Source organism: Coregonus clupeaformis, chromosome 24 (assembly GCF_020615455.1).
Source record: "Coregonus clupeaformis isolate EN_2021a chromosome 24, ASM2061545v1, whole genome shotgun sequence".
Lineage (NCBI taxonomy): Eukaryota > Metazoa > Chordata > Actinopteri > Salmoniformes > Salmonidae > Coregonus > Coregonus clupeaformis.
Genome location: NC_059215.1, coordinates 23,777,001 through 23,798,350, shown reverse-complemented (window position 1 = coordinate 23,798,350; position 21,350 = coordinate 23,777,001). Strand labels below are relative to the sequence as shown.

General features: G+C 40.8%; 1 protein-coding gene across 4 annotated transcripts; it reads right to left on the bottom strand.

Moving 5' to 3' along the window:
• Positions 1 to 52: 52 nt before the first annotated feature.
• LOC121538427 lies at positions 53 to 20,800 on the bottom strand. 4 transcript variants are annotated; one of them, XM_041846410.2, is made up of 8 exons: positions 20,722 to 20,800; positions 18,733 to 18,794; positions 14,293 to 14,383; positions 3,202 to 5,503; positions 3,003 to 3,077; positions 2,744 to 2,776; positions 1,093 to 1,146; positions 53 to 350 (listed from the first exon to the last, which is right to left on the bottom strand). In XM_041846410.2, the coding sequence occupies exons 3-8, from the start codon at positions 14,356 to 14,358 to the stop codon at positions 160 to 162; spliced, it is 2,721 nt and encodes a 906-aa protein (XP_041702344.1). In that variant the 5' UTR covers positions 14,359 to 14,383; positions 18,733 to 18,794; positions 20,722 to 20,800; the 3' UTR covers positions 53 to 159. The 4 variants fall into 4 exon arrangements, with proteins under 4 accessions (XP_041702344.1, XP_041702343.1, XP_041702345.1 ...); XM_041846409.2 differs by having other exon boundaries at positions 14,293 to 14,370; XM_041846411.2 differs by lacking the exon at positions 1,093 to 1,146 and having other exon boundaries at positions 14,293 to 14,370.
• Between the last annotated feature and the right edge of the window lie 550 nt (positions 20,801 to 21,350).

The window sequence follows — 21,350 nt, the reverse complement described above, 5'->3', positions numbered from 1 at the left end:
CAGACAGACATGCAGGTATGGGAACAGACAGAGGCAGGCAGAGGGACAGAGACAGACAGGCAGAGGGACAGACACAGGTAGGCAGACAGACATGCAGGTAGGGGAACAGAGAGGCAGGCAGAGGGACAGATAGACTACATCCTTTTTTGGTAGTCCTGCTCACATGCTGTAATTCTGTTCTTGACATAATACTTCACTGCACGCCAGTCCCGCTCTCTGAGGGCTTGTGGCGCTGCCTTGATGCATGCAAGAGTCTGCTTTCCCTGGAGTAGCTCCGGAGTCCATGATTATTATAATTTTTTCTTCCACTGCCCCTTTCTCCTCCTCACTCCACTTCCTCTTCTTAGAACCTTAGGACAAGTAAACACAACAATTAAAAAATATTTGAGGCATTTAAGAGCACTTCCATTCTGATGCTGCCTGACAATGCACATCCTTTCTGCTGCATCACCATACATGTTTGTTGTTTGAATTCTATGCATGTGCTTTTGCTGCTTAACTAAAGTCATGTTATAATGTTGCATGCTGTTTACAAACTGGATACTAAATGCTTATTTTTTTTATTAAATTTTTTAACATTTTAGTCATTTAGCAGACACTCTTATCCAGAGCGACTTAAAGGAGTATCTACAGATTTTTTCACCTTGTCAGCTTGGAGATTCGAACCAGCAACCTTTCAATTACTGGCTCAACGCTCTAACCGCTACGTTACCTACCGCCCTTTTTGTTCTGCATCCCCTACCTCCAGTCTCCGCCTGCTTTGGGTCTGCTCTATCCCTATGGGGAATGAAGATTATTCCATTCTCTACCTATTGTTTCGTTTAATTGTTAACTTTTATGATGCTTTTGTTGTAGCTAGTACCCCGAAAGGAGCAAAGCCAATACTAAATATATTGCCATTTATATTTGATTCAATAAATTGTTAAATGGCCAAATCTTCTTAGTTTTCCTTACAGAATTAAGTTTGAGCCTGTAGTTTTAGAGATCTCAGAATAGGAGAGACTATAGAGGAGGCCATGGCTTCCCGTATCCTATGACATGCCGTTTGCATGCCGTATACAGGATCTATTAAACTGTCTACTCATATCTTACCTGCAGAATCGTTGTCTGAATTGTATGATGTGTTGTTCTCCACTCCTGAAGCCCCTGAAACACATTTCCTTGCCAATTATACACCACCAAAGGAGACAGTGGTGTGACATATCTGGAACTGAAGATTAATTTCTCCAACATGTTTAGAAAAAGAGGGGGTATGAGCAACTGTAGGCACACAGATTACATTGTCACTGGGATGGCATAGGCCCACCCACTGGGGAACCAGGCCCAGCCAATCAAAATGAGTTTTTCCCCTCAAAAGGGTTTATTACAGACAGAAATACTCCTCAGCACCCCCATCAACCCAGCCCTCCTCAGACGATCCCGCAGGTGAAGAAGCCGGATGTGGAGGTCCTGGGCTGGCCTAGTTACACGTGGTCTGTGGTTGTGAGGCCGGTTGGACATACTGCCAAACTCTCTAAAACGACGTTATGGTAGAGAAATGAATATTCAATTTTCTGGCAACAGCTCTGGTAGACATTCCTGCAGTCAGCAGGGTGTTGTGTGACTAAACTGCACATTTTAGAGTGGCCTTTTATTGTCCCCAGCACAAGGTGCACCTGTGTAATGATCATGCTGTTAATCAGCTTCTTGATATGCCACACCTGTCAGGGTGATGGATTATCTTGACAAAGGATAAAATGCTCACTAACAGGGATGTAAACAAATTTGTGCACAATATTTGAGAGAAATACATTTTTTATATAAATGAAAAATGTCTGGGATTTTTTATTTCAGCTCATCAAACATGGGACCAGCACTTTACATGTTGCGTTTATATTTTTGTTCAGTGTAGAAACAATAATGTTTACTCACTCTCTTACTTTCATGTAGGCTATTTTTGCTTTGAACACATTCATTCGGATGCGGTCTCTCGCGTTCCGCAACTGCGAGTTGTAGTTGCTATTTACCAATGGGAAAAACAAATGCTATTTGTTGAGTATTAGGAGTACAGTAATACTTCTGGCATTTCTGTTATTTACACCCTTGATGGTTATGATGGTGAGAAAAATGACTGTGATATGTGGTTGTCCCACCTAGCTATCTTTAGATGACTGCACTACCTGTAAGTCGCCGTGGATAAGAGCATCTGTTAAATGACAAAAATAATATTACATTTAAAAATGGCTGTGATTAAAACTACACTAAAATTGTCCAGTTTTAGTAGATTGATAATAACTAAAACTAACGAGAGATGAAATGACTAAAATGTGACTAAGACTAAAAGACTAAAACAGCTGCCAAAATGAATACTGGTCTCGCCGCTTGTTTTGTCCGTGACGTCACATCAATGAGTCTCCCTTTAAAAATTGGAACATTGCATTTTCAGAATGTAATTGTTGGAGCATGAGTAATGAAATCACGAGTGTGTGGATTACTTGTTAATTTTTAGAACCACAATTTGGGACTCCTTCAGCAAAGTGGCTGAGTACCACTTACTAAAGAAAAGAGCTGAAAGATCTGGCTTGGCAGGAAATATAAACCACAAATTCACAGACCACAGTCTACATGCAAGGACTAATATGTCTATACTAACACTTTGTGGTAGTAAACAATCTAGTGTAAAACTATTTTGATATGACTAAGTGCTGGAAATGCATGCAGACAACAAACACAACAATAAGATTCATCTGGGCAGTTTCTTTACCTGATCTTCCTGCCATGGCCTCCCGTGTCCTCTCTGGTGAGCCAATGGAGACACATGAATACAAATTCCTAAATCCCACGGGTCAGTATTGAAATCCTACGACATGCTGTTTACATATACAGTATCAATTAAACTGTCAGCTCAAAGGTACAGTATGTTTGTGTCATTAATTAATATGTTATGGCTGGAAATGAAAATTGAACAAGTTTCTAAAACCTGCTGTGCCTTAAATGCTTTCATTCCACATCAAAATGTTTACCTTGTGGCTCACATGACCTTCCAGGAGTTTCTTCAGTGAAGTCCGTATCACTCTCTTCATCCAGCTCAACACACTCTGAAATACAAGCAAGCAAGCATATCACTTAGCAAGGAGGGAGAAATAGACAGGTTGCTCAGAAGATGTCACCATGACAGGGTTGAGGTACCAGGTTCAACTTCATTGACAAATTGTTACATACCCGCTGGACTGATGTCTATCTGGTCAAGACCTTTCCCCTTGAATTCGTTTAGCCTTCCCTGCTCCATCGCCATGAGGACTTTGGTGATTTTTGCCAGCTGAAGTGTTCCCTCAGGTAACCTGTAATATTTCCTGTCTATCCGTAGATCATGTCCCAGGAAATCAGCTAGCTGGTCCATGTCGGTGTCATTTAAGTTGAGTACAGTAGACATCGTGGTGATGCGTTTACGCAACTTGGTGGACGAGAGGGATTCTGGACATTTAGCCCCACACTTCTTGGCAAAGAGACGCAGGCAGTCTGATCCGCTGAATGATGTTGGACAGCCTGGAATGGCGAACATATATATGTTCTCCTTCAGAACGCCGCAATGTTCGCGCTTCTCCGCAAGCAGCTCCATTGATTTGATCATTGTAGGTGATAGAAGCACTGCGACTTTTCTTGATCGCTTTCCACTTATTTCTATGTGACTAAAATGTTGGCATAGTGCCCGTTCAACATCTGAGAGGGAGTTCCCATAATCGTCATGTAAAGCAGTTTTGTCTCGAGACACGAATGAGGCCACTGTCATCAGGGAGGCTTCCCCTAGTCTTTTTCGGTTAAAGACCGTCATTTGTGACAGAGTGACTTTAGCGAGCTGTGCCCACGTCTTCCTGTTAGGTTCTTTGGAAAGTTGGCTGTAGCATGTTTTCTGTTTTTCTTCAAGGTGGATATGCAGTTTCTTGACATCTTCAGCAAATGGCAAGATCAGTGGAGCGCTGAACTTATTTTCTTCAAATGATTTGTGAGCATGACACGAGATGTGCTCTCTCCAGCATGTCTTATAGATATGTTTGAAGTCCTCCACCTTCTGAGCCTTTTTCTTGTTACCGGAGACCCTAGCCTCACAACTAACTATGTCTGCGACCTTCTGAAGGCTATGGCCAAGTTTTAAGGCTAGTGAAGGTGTCTTTAGTGTGTTCTTTTCACTGTCAAAGCCACAAACAGCTTTCACTGCACTGATTGTGAGGAAGAAGTTGGCTGGATCAATGTATTCATCCAATCTCGTAAGAGGTGACACCTGCTTCCCTTTCAAAACCAGTCTCCCCAGCTCACGCATTTTCTGCCGTATCAATTCATGATTGGCACGTCTGTGTCCCATGATGTTGTAATGTTGCTCCCCGAACTGGATGATACATTTGTCTCTCTTTATGACATCTACCACCTCATCTTGTGTCATATCATTGACAAGTTTCCACAGTCCCTTGCTTATCCCATCTGGCACAGGTTGTGCATGGGCACAAATAGCCTGCACTCGTGTTTTACCAGGTTTCAGACGTACACCTCTCAGTGGGCACCTTTTCATGTGTTTCCATAGGAATTTTCTTTTAAAGAGTCCTTGGCAGTTTGCACAGTGCAAGAAATCTTTTGGATTTCCATTTGGGGAACTGGTTTGTTTACAAGGAACTATAACACCTTTGCCTTCTCTTATGACTTGCATGTTGTGTGCTCTGTCCCCTCGTTTTCTCAGTATAGTCAGTTGGAGCTTTCTGTCCTTGGAGTTCTTTGGGAAAGAAAGGGCCTTTGCGACTTCAGCTTCACTTTTATGAATCATTTCCAGATGCCGGGCTATTTTTGATTGTGGTTTCTCACAAAAGAGACAGTAATGTTTTTTGGTGTATCTTCTTGAGCCATCTTTAGTCTTTGTAACGTGCATGACTTCAAGTGAACTTGTGGATTCTTGCACAGAGGTGTCAGATTCTGTATTTCTATGTCTCTTATAGGTATTTTTTGGGCCATCTTTAGGAGCAGATCTTGCTTTGGTGGGGCCTTTGTTCTTCAATACAGTGCAGTGCTCTAAGCTGCTCTCACTGTCACTTTCTGTTCCTGACACACATTCATCTCGTGTTATTTCTGTGCTGCTGATTGAGTCTTCAGAATTATTTCCAAGCATGTCTTTGTCAAGTTGGCCAGCTTTAGGTGCAGATCTTGCTTTAGTGGTGCATTTGTCCTTTAATGCAGTAAAGTCCTCTAAGCTGCTCTCACTGTCACTTTCTGTTCCTGGCACATATTCATATTCTGGCACATATTCATATTCTGTTATTTCTGTGCTGCTGATTGAGTCTTCAGAATCATATCCAAGCATGTATTTGTCAAGTTGGCCAGCTTTAGGTGCAGATCTTGCTTTAGTGGTGCATTTGTCCTTTAATGCAGTAAAGTCCTCTAAGCTGCTCTCACTGTCTGTTCCTGGCACATATTCATATTCTTTTATTTCTATGTTTCTGATTGAGTCTTCAGAATCATATCCAAGCATTTGTTTGTTGAGCTGAAATCATAAAAACAAATCAGAATTGATACTTTGTTTTACTAAATGCATTGTCTGATCACTGAAAACCTGAACTGTTTTACTCCAACATATCAACTCGTTTACTAAACCAATAACTGTTCAATCATGTCTTGATTATTCTGAAAATGCCTATTTCATGCAATCAAGTAATAAATAAATAATGCTCATTCCTTATTTGTAATCATTCCATTACCTGTTCTGTATGCTAGTGTACAGAGTAAAACATGTATCAGGTCTCTAAGTTCCTGATTAACTCCACAGCTAAAGGGATGCTGGGATACTGAGACAGATTTGGTCCTTGTGAAAGGAATGAGACCAATTTCATCCCTGTATGACGTCCATAAGTCAGAGTGGCCCTAGAAATATGAATCCACAGTATTTTGGCCTCAGCTCGGTCTTGCTCGACCTCTCCGGACTGTGTCACAGCCAGAAATATCAACTTCAGACCTTAAAGTTTCAGGAATGGTGACTTGCCCAGGTAGATACATTTTTTAGATAGGCCTAATTGAGACATTTAGCTATGTAATACATACAGTAACCTAAAAAATGGATTGGCACCCTTGATAAAAATGAGCAAAAGAAAAGACTGTATAAAATAAATACAAACACTGAGCTATATTGTATGCTCCAAAAAGTTTGATTGTATTGTATTATTTTATACTGATACAATTGCTCAGTGAAAGAGATTTTGTTTCAATAATATTTTTTCCCTTAAAAAGATAGGGATAAAATTAGTCAAAAGTTTAGTATTTAGTCCCATATTCCTAGCACACAATGACTACATCAAGCTAGTGACTATACAAACTTGTTGCATTTCCACTTTGTTTTGGTTGTTTCAAAAATCATACCCTTAAGACATGCGAACCTCACCATTAGCAGTAACAGGGGAGGTTGGCTTTGATCTTTGTTCCTCTAACGTTCTCACTTATTATTCACGATTCATTCAGGATTATCCGTAATCATGGTAATATCCACATTAATGTAGAAGTGTTTAGAAACATATTATATTCTTATTTACAATCAAAGTGACTCCAAAATGACAATACATTATTTACCTTTCCATTTCTACTGGGCACAAAATAATCTGAAACACAATCAAAACAAACTGCAAATGCATCCAACAAGTTTGTACAGTCACAAGCTTGATGTAGTCATTGCGTGCTAGAATATGAAATAAATACTGCTTTGACAACAGGGGCTGCCAATAATTTTCTTTGAGAAAAAATATTACTTGTTAAACAAAATATTTTTCTCTGAGCAATTGTATGACTATAAAATAATATAATTTCCCAATTTTGGGGGTCATACAATATAGCTCAGTATGTTTTATTTTATAGTCATTTTTCCTCATCTTTATCAAGGGTGCCAATAATTTGTGGTGACTATACTGAACAAAAATATAAAAACGCAACATGCAACAATTTCAAAGATTTTTTACTGAGTTACAGTTCATATGACGTCAGTCAATTGAAATGAATTCATTAGGCCCTAATCTATGGATTTCACATGACTGGGAATACAGACATGGATCATGCAGCGCAACACATTTCCTTCGCATAGAGTTGATCAGGCCGTTGATTGTGGCCTGTGGAATGTTGTCCCACTACACTTGTTGCTCGATATTGGCAGGAACTGGAACACGCGGTCCTACACGTCGATCCAGAGCATCCCAAACATGCCTGGTGAGTATGCAGGCCATGGAAAAACTGGGACATTTTCAGCTTCCAGGAGTTGTGTACAGATCCTTGCGACATGGGGCAATGCATTATCATGCTGAAACATAAGGTGATGGCGGCTGATGAATGGGCCTCAGGATCTCATCACGGTATCTCTGTGCATTCAAATTGCCATCGATAAACTACAATTGTGTTCGTTGTCCGTAGCTTATGCCTGCCCATACCATAACCCCACTGCAACCATGGGGCACTCTGTTCACAACGTTGACATCAGCAAAATGCTCACCCACATGACACCATGTGGTCTGCGGTTGTGAGGCCGGTTGGATTTACTGCCAAATTCTATAAAACGGCATTGGAGTCGGCTTATTGTAGAGAAATGAACATTACATTCTCTGGCAACAGCTCTGGTGGCATTCCTGCAGTCAGCATGCCAATTGCATACTCCCTTATGGTGGCATTTTAGAGTGGCCTTTTATTGTCCCCAGCACAAGGTGCACCCGTGTAATGATCATGATGTTTAATCAGCTTCTTTATATGCCACCCTTGTCAGGTGGATGGATTATGTTGGCAAAGGAGAAATGCTCACTAACAGGGATGTAAACAAATGTGTGCACACAATTTGAGAGATACGCTTTTTGTGCATATGGAACATTTCTGGGATCTTTTATTTCAGCACATGAAACATAGGACCAAAACATTACATGTTGCGTTTATATTTTTGTTCAATGCAGTCGGAAAGTATTCAGACCCCTTGACTTTTTCCACATTGTGTTACATTACAGCCTTATTCTAAAATTGATCAAATTGTTTCCCCCCCCATCATCAATCTACACACAATATCCCATAATCACAAAGCAAAAACAGGTTTTTAGAAACTTTAGGAAATGTATTTAAAAGTATTCAGACCCTTTACACAGTACTTTGTTAAAGCACCTTTGGCAGCAATTACAGCATGGAGTCTTCTTGGGTATGTATTTGGGGAGTTTTTCCCATTCTTCTCTGCAGATCCTCTCAAGCTCTGTCAGATTGGATGGGGAGCGTCGCTGCACAGCTATTTTCAGGTCTCTCCAGGGATGTTCGTTCGGGTTCAAGCTGGGCCACTCAAGGACATTCAGAGACTTGTCCTGAAGCCACTCCTGCTTTGTCTTGGCTGTGCGCTTAGGGTCGTTGTCCTGTTGGAAGGCGAACCTTCACCCCAGTCTGAGGTCCTGAGCACTCTGGTGCAGGTTTTCTCCTGACTAGTCTCCCAGTCCCTGCCGCTGAAAAACATCCCCACAGCATGCTGCCACCACCATTCTTCACTGTAGGGATGGTGCCAGGTTTCCTCCAGACGTGACGCTTGGCATTCAGGCCAGAGTTCAATCTTGGTTTCATCAGACCAGAGAATCTTGTTTCTCATGGTCAGAGTCCTTTAGGTACCTTTTGGCAAACTCCAAGTGGGCTGTCATGTGCCTTTTACTGAGGAGTGGATTCCCTCTGGCCAGTCTACCATAAAGGCCTGACCCACTTCAATTTGCTTACCGCCCGAATAGATCCACAGACGATGCAATTGCCATCACACTGCACACTGCCCTATCCCATCTGGACAAGAGGAATACCTATGTAAGAATGCTGTTCATTGACTATAGCTCAGCATTCAACACCATAGTACCCTCCAAGCTCATCATCAAGCTCGAGGCCCTGGGTCTGAACCCCGCCCTGTGCAACTGGGTCCTGGACTTCCTGACGGACCGCCCCCCAGGTGGTGAAGGTAGGAAACAACATCTCCACTTCGCTGATCCTCAACACTGGGGCCCCACAAGGGTGCGTGCTCAGCCCCCTCCTGTACTCTGTTCACCCATGACTGCGTGGCCAAGCAAGCCTCCAACTCAATCATCAAGTTTGCAGACGACACAACAGTAGTAGGCTTGATTACCAACAATGACGAGACCTCCTACAGGGAGGAGGTGAGGGCTCTGGGAGTGTGTTGCCAGGAAAATAACCTCTCACTCAACGTCAACAAAACAAAGGAGATGATCGTGGAGGGTGCACCACCCTATCCACATCGACGGGACCGCAGTGGAGAAGGTGGAAAGCTTCAAGTTCCTCGGCGTACACATCACTGACAAACTGAAATGGTCCACCCACGCAGACAGTGTGGTGAAGAAGGCGCAACAGAGCCTCTTCAACCTCAGAAGGCTGAAGGAATTTGGCTTGGCACCTAAAACCCTCACAAACTTTTACAGATGCACAATTGAGAGCATCCTGTCGGGCTGTATCACTGCCTGGTACGGCAACTGCACCACCCGCAACCGCAGGGCTCTCCAGAGGGTGGTGCGGTCTGCCAAACGCATTACCGGGGGCAAACTACCCACCCTCCAAGACACCTACAGCACCCGATGTCACAGGAAGGCCAAAGATCATCAAGGACATCAACCACCCGAGCCACTGCCTGTTCACCCCGCTATCATCCAGAAGGCGAGGTCAGTACAGGTGCATCAAAGCTGGGACCGAGAGAATGAAAAACAGTTTCTATCTCAAGGCCATCAGACTGTTAAATAGCCATCACTAGCACATTAGAGGATACTGCTGCCTATTGAAATCACTGGCCACTTTAATGTTTACGTATCTTGTACTACTCATCTCATATGTACAGTGGGGGAAAAAAGTATTTAGTCAGCCACCAATTGTGCAAGTTCTCCCACTTAAAAAGATGAGAGGCCTGTAATTTTCATCATAGGTACACGTCAACTTTGACAGACAAAATGAGAAATAAATTCCAGAAAATCACATTGTAGGATTTTTTATGAATTTATTTGCAAATTATGGTGGAAAATAAGTATTTGGTCATTAACAAAAGTTTCTCAATACTTTGTTATATACCCTTTGTTGGCAATGACACAGGTCAAACGTTTTCTGTAAGTCTTCACAAGGTTTTCACACACTGTTGCTGGTATTTTGGCCCATTCTTCCATGCAGATCTCCTCTAGAGCAGTGATGTTTTGGGGCTGTCGCTGGGCAACACGGACTTTCAACTCCCTCCAAAGATTTTCTATGGGGTTGAGATCTGGAGACTGGCTAGGCCACTCCAGGACCTTGAAATGCTTCTTACAAAGCCACTCCTTCGTTGCCCGGGCGGTGTGTTTGGGATCATTGTCATGCTGAAAGACCCAGCCACGTTTCATCTTCAATGCCCTTGCTGATGGAAGGAGGTTTTCACTCAAAATCTCACGATACATGGCCCCATTCATTCTTTCCTTTACACGGATCAGTCGTCCTGGTCCCTTTGCAGAAAAAACAGCCCCAAAGCATGATGTTTCCACCCCCATGCTTCACAGTAGGTATGGTGTTCTTTGGATGTAACTCAGCATTCTTTGTCCTCCAAACACGACGAGTTGAGTTTTTACCAAAAATTTATATTTTGGTTTCATCTGACCATATGACATTCTCCCAATCCTCTTCTGGATCATCCAAATGCACTCTAGCAAACTTCAGACGGGCCTGGACATGTACTGGCTTAAGCAGGGGGACACGTCTGGCACTGCAGGATTTCAGTCCCTGGCGGCGTAGTGTGTTACTGATGGTAGGCTTTGTTACTTTGGTCCCAGCTCTCTGCAGGTCATTCACTAGGTCCCCCCGTATGGTTCTGGGATTTTTGCTCACCGTTCTTGTGATCATTTTGACCCCACGGGGTGAGATCTTGCGTGGAGCCCCAGATCGAGGGAGATTATCAGTGGTCTTGTATGTCTTCCATTTCCTAATAATTGCTCCCACAGTTGATTTCTTCAAACCAAGCTGCTTACCTATTGCAGATTCAGTCTTCCCAGCCTGGTGCAGGTCTACAATTTTGTTTCTGGTGTCCTTTGACAGCTCTTTGGTCTTGGCCATAGTGGAGTTTGGAGTGTGACTGTTTGAGGTTGTGGACAGGTGTCCTTTATATTGATAACAAGTTCAAACAGGTGCCATTAATACAGGTATCTTGCTTGTTTGTAGGTGACCAAATACTTATTTTCCACCATAATTAGCAAATAAATTCATTAAAAATCCTACAATGTGATTTTCTGGATTTTCTTTTCTCAATTTGTCTGTCATAGTTGACGTGTACCTATGATGAAAATTACAGGCCTCTCTCATCTTTTTAAGTGGGAGAACTTGCACAATTGGTGGCTGACTAAATACTTTTTTCCCCCACTGTATATACTGTATTCTATAATATTCTACTGTATCTTAGTCCATGCCGCTCTGTCATTGCTTGTCCATATATGTATATATTCTTAAATTCCATTCCTTACTAGATTTGTGTGTATTGGGTATATGTTGTGAAATGTTAGATATTACTGCACTGTCGGAGCTAGAAGCACAAGCATTTCGCTACACCTGCAATAACATCTGCTAAATACGTGTATGTGACAAATAACATTTGATTTGATTTGCTGCAGAGATGGGAGAACCTTCCAGAAGGACAACCATCTCCACAGAGGAACTCTGGAGCTCTGTCAGACTGACCATTGGGTTCTTGGTCACCTACCTGACCAAGGCCCTTCTCCCCCGATTGCTCAGTTTCGCTGTGCAGCAAGCTCTAGGAAGAGTCTTGGTGGTTCCAAAGTTCTCCCATTTAAGATGGATGGAGGCCACTGTGTTCTTGGGGACCTTCAATGCTGCAGAAATTTTTTGGTACCCTTCCCCAGATCTGTGCCTCGACACAATCCTGTCTCGGAGCTCTATGGACAATTCCTTTGACCTCATGGCTTGTTTTTTGCTCTGACATGCACTGTCAACTGTGGGATCTTATGTAGACAGGTGTATGCCTTACAAATCATGTCCAATCAATTGAATTTACCACAGGTGGACTCCAATTACGTTATAGAAACATGTCAAGGATGATAAATGGAAACAGGATGCACCTGAGCTCAATTTCGAGTCTCATAGCAAAGGTTCTGAATACTTATGTAAATAAGGTATTTCAGTTTTTTATTTTTAATAAATTTGCAAACATTTCTAAAAACCTGTTTTCGGTTTGTCATTATGGGGTATTGTGTGTAGATTGAGGAAAATGTTTTATTTAATCAATTTTAGAATAAGACTGTTACGTAACAAAATGTGGAAAAAGTCAAGGGGTCTGAATTCTTTCCGAATGCACTGTATATACACCAAATGATTGGCTGAACATACCGTGCCTTGAGAACGTATTCATACCCCTTGGCTTATTCCACATTTTGTTGTGTTACATCCTGAATTCAAAATGGATTACATTTATTTTTCCTCACCCATCTACACGCAATACCCCATAATGACAAAGTGAAAACATGTTTAGAAATGTTTGCAAATGTATTGAAAATGAAAAACAGATTATTATTATTCACACCCCTTTGCTATGACGCTCCAAATTGAGCTCTGGTGCATCCAATTTCCTTTAATCATCCTTGGGAGGTCACTACAAATTGATTGGAGTCCACAGAGCATGTCAGAGCAGAAACTCTACCATGAAGTCCAAGGAACTGTCCGTATCTCTCCGAGATAGAATTGTAATGAGGCATACATCTGGGGAACGGTATAAAACAATTTCCAGATTGTTGAAAGTTTCCAAGAGCACAGTGGTCTCTATCATTGGGAAATTGAAAAAATATGGAACTACCCAGACTCTGCCTAGAGTTGGCCGTCTGACCAAACTGAGAAACCGGGCAAGAAGGACCTTGGTCAGGGAGGTGACCAAGAACCCAATGATCACTCTGACAGAACTACAGAGTTCCTTAGCTGAGATGGGAGAACCTGCCACAAGGACAACAGTCTCTACAGCAAAAAGGCATGTGAAAAGACAGAGCATAAGGCAAAAGATTCTGTGGTCTGATTAAACAAAAAATTAACTTTTTGGCCTGAATGCAAAGTGCTATGTCTGGAGAAAACCAGGCACAGCTCATCACCTGTCTAATACCATCCCTACCGTGAAGCAAGTTGGTGGCAGCATCATGCTGTGGGGATGCTTTTCAGCGGCAGGGACTGGGAGAATGGTAAGGATAGAGGGAACAATGAATGGATCCAAATAAAGGCAAATCCTTGATTAGAACCTGCTTCAGAGTGAAAATGACAGACTGGGGGTGAAGATTTCCATTCCAACAGGACAGTGACACCAAGCATACAGCCAAAGCAAAGCTGGAATGGCTTTAGAAAAATAATGTGAAAGTCCTTGAGTGGCCCAGCTAAAGCCAAGATTTGAATCCCATTGAAAATTTTTGGAAAGACTTGAACATTGATGTTCACCGCCGCTCCTTATATAACAACAGAGCTTGAGAAAATCTGCAAGGAATAGGATAAATCCCTAAATCTAGATGCGCAAAGCTGATACAGACATACCCAAGACGGCTCAAAGCTGTAATCGCCGCCAAAGATGCTTCTACAAAGTATTGACTCAGGGATGTGAATACTTATGTAAATTAGATATTTATGCATTTAATTTTCTATAAATGTGCAAACATTTCTAAAAGCATGTTTTCACTGTCATTATGGGGTACTGTGTGTAGATGGGGAAAAAATAAAATAATTCAGGCTGTAACAAATCAAATCAAATGTTATTCATAACATGCGCCGAATACAACAGGTGTAGATCTTACAGTGAAATGCTTACTTACAAGCCCTTAACCAACAATGTAGTTTTAAGAAAAATAAGAGTTGAGAAAATATTTACTAAATAAACTAACATTTTAAAAAAAGTAACACAAAATAACAATAATGAGGTACCGGTACGGAGTCAATGTGTGGGGGTACAGGTTAGTCGAGGTAATATGTAAAGTGACTATGCATAGATAATAACAGCGAGTAGCAGCAGCGTAACAAAATGTGGAATAAGTCAAGGGGTATGAATACTTTCTGAAGGCACTGTATGTCAAGGGTTTTTGAAAATCAGGAAGGCAGAAATCTCTGCAGAATTGCAGTTCACAGTCAGCCTAAAATATGGCATAGTTGCTGCTGACACTCAATGGAAGTGGAACAAGCTCCAAAATGGCTATTGTACAAGTATCCCCAAACATTTTTCCCCAAACACAAGTGGTTAGAACTTGTGCAGGACTGAAATAATATCAGCCATTTTGCATTGTGATATACAATGATACTTACAAATACACTCTCTGTTCTTTGCAGTTGAGGAACCACTTCTCTGGTTGAAGAAGATGTATTGTCCATTTCTGAGCTTGACTGAAAAGAAAATCTAATAAGAACCATTTCAGGTAATGAAATGACCACACTCATATCAGTGACTTGCATCTTATGAGAGGTTGAATTAACTGTCTTCCAAAATAAAAAGGAGGCAAAGCTCCTTACTAGCAAGAGTGGCACAGACAAGCTGAAATCTTGGAACACATTTTTCAACATCTATGTTAGGGCTATTCAAATGGTGGCCGGCGGGCAAGATGCGGCCTGTTTATCAATTTAGAATGGCCCTTTGATCAATTCTGAACATTCATTTAAAAATCAGCAAAAACATCCATGCAGAAATCTAATGTTTAGTGCCAAAATGAGCCCTTGTTCAATATTCTCTAATGGGATAATCTGTTTTCCTATAGTCCTGCCCATTAAGTGCTGTCAATCAATATCACTAACATACCAGTTACAGCCAATCAGAGCTGCAAACAGGGGTACAGGGTCTGTCTGCCCGCCTATAGGTGGTATGGACTCTTTCACTGCAGATAGAGAGACTACACTGCATGAGCGTGCTTTGCGCTTAACTCAGCGGTGAGTTAAAGAACGCAATGGACTCAGTTATGGCTATCATAAACTTTATCCGATCAACATTTAGCCTTCAACATTGCTTGTTTCTTAGTCTGCTGAGCATCATGATTCAGTGGTTAAATAAGGGTAGGCCTAACGCTCTCGAGAGTATGTGAGCTTAGGGAGGAGAGAGTTGCTTATCGCCGCGATTGCCGTCACAAGAAACCCATTACATCACATACTAGCGAAAATGCTTGATGAGTTCGTAGCTGAGGTTTGTTTTTTTAGTGATATCTTCAATCACTTGAATGGACTTAATTTGAGACTACAGGGGAGGGACAAAACAGTTAGACATAATTGAAAAATTGACTGCTTTTCCAAATAAATTTGGGTAACACTTTACTTGACACCCAGCATCATAACACGTTATGACACGGTCATAACCATATCAAAATATTTCATAACAGCTGACATAACTGGTCATAAAATGGCTCATATATGTACACCTGTTGTGATATATTGCATTATTTTATGGCTGGTTATGACACCTACATAAGAGTGCCAAAACCCACATTTATTCAAATGTGTTTTTTCCCTGCCAAGAACTTTCCTTTCATTTGACAGTTTGTTTCTTAAGTTCTTTGTTGTTGTTGTAATGAATTATTTAGTCATGTTTTATTTCCCATCATATTTTAAATAACTTGTAGAAAATACACTTTATGACACTGTCATAAAGCATTATGACCATACTGTGTCACTTTACTTGGACTAAGAAAAGGCACTTTATGACACTGTCAAGAAGTATTATGACCATCATAATCATATAAGCCAGATAGGCCTATCACATACATTCCCTTATGTCAGTCATCAGTCAAAAAGAGGGTGTCTTGTCCTGCTCCTTAAAATCTGCTCCTGCATGCATCCCAGTCATCAGCAACAGAGCATTTGGGTAGGTGCATGTCTGACATCAATGTGTGCACAATTACAATGATAATTTAATATGGTCAATTTCAGAAAATGTTTGCTAACATAAACATACTATTGACAAGTAGGCTATGGTGTAATGAAATGTTTTGCTTTGTGTGGTAGGTTTTGTGGGTTTTGGCACTCTTATGTAGGTGTCATAACCAGCCATAAAATAATGCAATATATGTCACAACAGGTATAAATATGCCAGGTTATGACAAGTTATGTCAGCTGTTATGACATATTATGACATGGTTATTTACATTTACATTTACATTTTAGTCATTTAGCAGACGCTCTTATCCAGAGCGACTTACAGTTAGTGAATACATATTTTTTTATACTGGCCCCCCGTGGGAATCGAACCCACAACCCTGGCGTTGCAAACGCCATGCTCTACCAACTGAGCTACATCCCTGCCGGCCATTCCCTCCCCTACCCTGGACGACGCTAGGCCAATTGTGCGCCGCCCATGAGTCTCACGGTCACGGCCGGCTGCGACAGAGCCTGGATTCGAACCAGGATCTCTAGTGGCACAGTTAGCACTGCGATGCAGTGCCTTAGACCACTGCGCCACTCAGGAGACTGCATTTCATAACGTGTTAGGATGCTGGTTGTCAAGTAAAGTGTTACCGAAATGTTGTATTTTCTCCTCTGATATGAGCCCAAACAAAATGCTCAATTTCCATACACTGCGCAACTATATTGAGTCATCATCAGCACAGATCACTCCTGTGATGTCAGAGTTTTAGATAAACTGAAAGCTAACTTTGCAACGAGATTTGGTGAGTTTAATCTCCCCACAGAGGTGATGCATTTTGTTAGGGACCTGTTCTATACTGATGTGGGGGGGGACTTCTATGCGAAAGGTGCCGATGTCACTCTTATCTGAGGCAGGTGCTTCAGTCTGTGGGCTGTGCAATGTTTTGGACTGAGCATATTACTGCAGAGTAATTCCCAAACATGACAGCATTGGTATTTTTTATTTTAACGATGTTTGGATCAACATACACATGTAAATCCAGCTTCTCGCACATGAAAATGAACACTGTTCTTCCCTGTCAAATGTGCATCTTCATCCCTGCGAGTTGCCCTGAATTCCTATGTGCCAAACTTCTTTGCTCTTTCACAATCTAAAAAGTGCATCCAATTTGGAATTCTAACTCGGAAACTCTGGCATCTTTCTACACCTCAGACTTTCCGACCTGAAGATTACTGACGTTGTGATTTGACCTTGTTTTTTTCCCCAAGTTCCCAGTTGTCTTGAAAGCACCAGTATTGTTTCTGCACTTCAATGTGCCATTATTATGCAGTTTTACATATTCATAAGCTTGATCATTTCAATAATATATTATTATTATATTATTATATTATTATTATATTATTATACTTCAAAACATTTTCTTCATAACAATTATCAGATTATCTTGAACCATCATCATAACATGGCCTGTACATTGTCACAGAATTAATAAACCCTTACATTATTATTGTCAGGTTAATAATTTTACTGATAAAAGTCTTTACAGTATGAGTAGAATAACTTTGCCTTTTATTGACAACTATCTGTCAAATAGGACACAATGCGTGATTTCTGATTGTGTCTAGTCTAGTTTTCTGGATATTACAAAAGGTGTACCACTGGGATCAGTATTGGGACCGGTTCTCTTTCCCATTCACATAAATAATATTGGTCTCTGTTAAAACTTGTAATATTCATCGGTATGCAGACGAAACTTATGTATGCCATTGTCCCAACTGTTGACCAGGCTATATTAGAGCTGCAATCTGACTTTGTTGCCTTACAGAAAAGCCTGGTTGGTTTAAAACGTGTACTTAATGCGGGCAAGACTCTATATGTTGTTCTCTAATTCTTGCAACAACAACAATCAGATAGACTACATATTTATTCATTGGATGGTTCTCCCATCGATCTGGTTCCTGCCAATAAATATCTGGGCATTTGGATTTACAAAGATTTAATGTTTAAAAAACATATGGATGAGCTAGTTAAAAAACTAAGATTTAATGTGGGCTTCTTTATAGAAATAGATCTTGCCTCTCCCTAAATAGCAGGAAGCAGATTGTACAGTCAACTTTCCTGCCAGTTCTTGATTATGGTGACACTATTTACCAGATTGCAGCAGCCATTACTCTTAAACCTTTGGATGCCGTGTCTATCAGAGCACCCTTCGCTTTATCAATACTCACCACTGAATCCTGTATCAAAAGGTTGGCTGGTCCTCATTAAAGTCCTGATCACTTCATTACTCCCTTTTTGTTTACAAAGCTCTACTACACAAGCTTCCGACTTATCTAACTTCACTGTTGAAATATAAAAACATGAGATGCCAAACCCGTTCACAAGGTTGGTTGAATCTTGAGGTTCCTCGGGTCTATCCGCTTTTAGTTTTAAAGCACCTCATTGCTGGAACCAACTATAAAATACATTACAATTGGATGTTCTGGTGCCACTCTGGCAATTTAAAATATTGATTGGGGACCTGCTTATTGAGGAATGTAATAGTTTTTCTTGAATATTTGTGTAGTACTGTATTTTATGTGTTTTATATTGTATTTGATTTTAGATTTTGTCTTATGAAATGATATATAGAGGGCTCCCTTGTGAAAGAGACCCTGGTCTCAATGGTGACTCCCTGCTAAAATAAAGGTACAATTAAATCAAATTAACTGGCAACATTGCCCAGCCCCTCAACCCAATACAGAGAGAGGTAGGGAACTGACAGTAATCAGACACTGAATGCATGTATTCACTAGGAAACAACATTAATAAATGTAGCTAAGGATGCACAACAACATGAAGCAGAAAACAACTAGCTGAATTTCTAATGTTTTTAATCAGATAATGTTACAATTTCTTACCTCCACAGCAGTCGGGAAAGAGTGCTTTGTCCTGCTAAAGAGTCAATTGGCCTGTTTAGTCCCTGAAAGAAAAGATTGAAAAATATGATTTGCAACATTTTCCATTAGCTGGCTAGCCAGATCACCAATTCAGGATTTAAAAAATGAGCGGTTCTTCGTAGTTTACATGAATTTGAAAATTAACTAGTTAGTTTAACTTAGGTTGTTTGTCTAAACAGCTGACAAGACCGCCTGCTGGCGATCGTTAGGGACATAAACGTTCAGCCTGCTGCACACACCCTATCTATGGTCGCTCTAGTCTAGAGCTCTAGTTAAATTGTGTTTAGGAGCATTTTTTACATCTCTAAATGGATAAACTTGTGAGAAATATGTGATTATTTAACAAATCTGTGAGTTTGCTTCAGGTACTATCATCCTAAATTAAGATATTGAATTATTTTGCCATATCTAATTAATGTATATTACGCTATTTTCCATGCTGTGGACAGTATATAAACTATATGTGTTACTACATTACACAAGCTGACGTTTTGACCACATCGAATTGGGGGGGATTACACATGCTTTTTACCTCAGATTGGTGATGTTAGTATAAAAGTTTATCGTCAACACGATGACAAATGATCAATTGCTTAAAAAAGCATGACTTAGAACGCTACTAACATTTTCTTTCTCAAATGGAGCAGATAATTCGAGGCAGTCTACATAAAAGTAGCTGGCTACACACCAATACACACACTTGAAAGTCTAACTATTACTTAAATAGCAGCCAACCGTTGTCAATGTTGATACCTTATGGCGGGTCGTGATTCGTTATAAATTAACTAAACAGAAAAAGTGGTGTATTCCCTTTTCTATGATGGCAGCCTCCCGAAATCAACATCCGCTATTCCAAAATATAGACAGAAGCCTTCTACAAATGATAATCTAACCAACCATGTATAGGTTATTCCAAGTTTCTGTGTGGCCTTTGAATAGCGTTAGCCCCCTGTTCTATTGATTTCAGTATGATATTGACGGCAGTGATTAACAGAAAAGGTGTTGTGTTACACTTACCTCGTTGGCGACCCACTTGAATCAAAATGCAACACTTCAAAATGTAGCTAGCTGTCTTCTACAAATTGTCCTCTAACCAGTGATGTACACATTATTCCCAGATTCCGTGTTGTTTTTGAGTGTGAGATTTAACAGGACGTGCAACCTCATCTCCCCCCTCTCGCGCAATTGATTTCAACATGATAATCGATTGGAGTGATTATATCCAAATGCAACATTCCAAAATGTAGCTGACTGTTGTGAAGGGTGTCCTCTAACCAGTGATGTAAAAATATTTCTATTTGCCATGTGATTTTTGTGTTGTGGTAGTTTGAACAGCTCATACCCCCCCATTGAATTATGTATTACCACTTGACAAAACAGAGTTTTTGGTGCGTGTGCAGTTTATAGGGTGCTCGTTTAAAAAAAGACAAGTCATATAATTACTATTGTTGCACATGTATGTGTAGATAGTAAATTGTATGTTTAGGTTTTCAATATATCACGAACTGTTTCTGCATATTAGTTATTGATTTGGACACTTTAAAACTGTTGGACATCGGGCTATTTATTAATGTCTTGTAAACAGGAAGCAGCGACTGCATCATTTTCAACTTAAGTTAGAGGAATATAAATTGAACTTTCAACATTAATTTAATGGTATTGTACCTATTTTAGGTACAAACTGCTGAATGAGTCCAAAAACTTGCAGTGATTTATTTTGATGATATACCAAGAATCACCAAAACGGGTTTTTCCTGCCTACGTTACTATTCGGACCGTAGTGTCCAACAACGGTAGCTAACAGTAGTTAGCTAGCTAGCTTGGTTAGTGGGCTTATGTCGAAAACACACTCGGCGTTGCATGCCCCAATGGTCGAATTAAACATTCAAATGAAAGTCATTTGTTGAACAGTTTAACATAATTTGTTGAATAAATAAACGTTATACTCACATTTCATGAAGTTGTTCTTTATTATTCTAGCTAGAAAGCGTTCTCCCAAGAAATCTTCTTCTTCAAATTAGTATTGGCGGATCACAACCAACTGATAGGTGCATACACCGCCACCTGCTGTACTGGAGTGTGAGCCTCCCTATTCATCGAGGCTATTAATTAATGTATTTCTCTTATCTAGGCCCTGTGTTTCTGCCTACTGTTCTGGAATGTGAATTCATTACACTTTGTGACAAAAAGGGAAGGGAAAAAGGACTAACCCTACACCCATAAAACCGCACCACTATTCCACTACTTTGCCCTATCTGATCCTACACCAAGCCGGCAGCCTGGGGGACGCGGGACAACTATAGTTCAATATGAGTGTAACGGCAGCGTTTGTAGGTTTTGTCTAGAAGGGATAGAGCTTTTGTCAAAATTGACTTTTTGTAGCAGGTTTAGGAGAACTAATAAAAAATACGAGGTCAAATCATGAAGTCAGTGATTTTCAGGTCGGAAAGTCGGAGCTCTAGAAAGAGGCCCGAGTGGGATGACCTTGCAAAATGATGTTTTTCCAGTCGGAGCTGGGGGTTTTTCCGAGTTCCTAGTTGTCGTGAACGCACTGAATTCGGAAGTCGGAGATTTCCCGA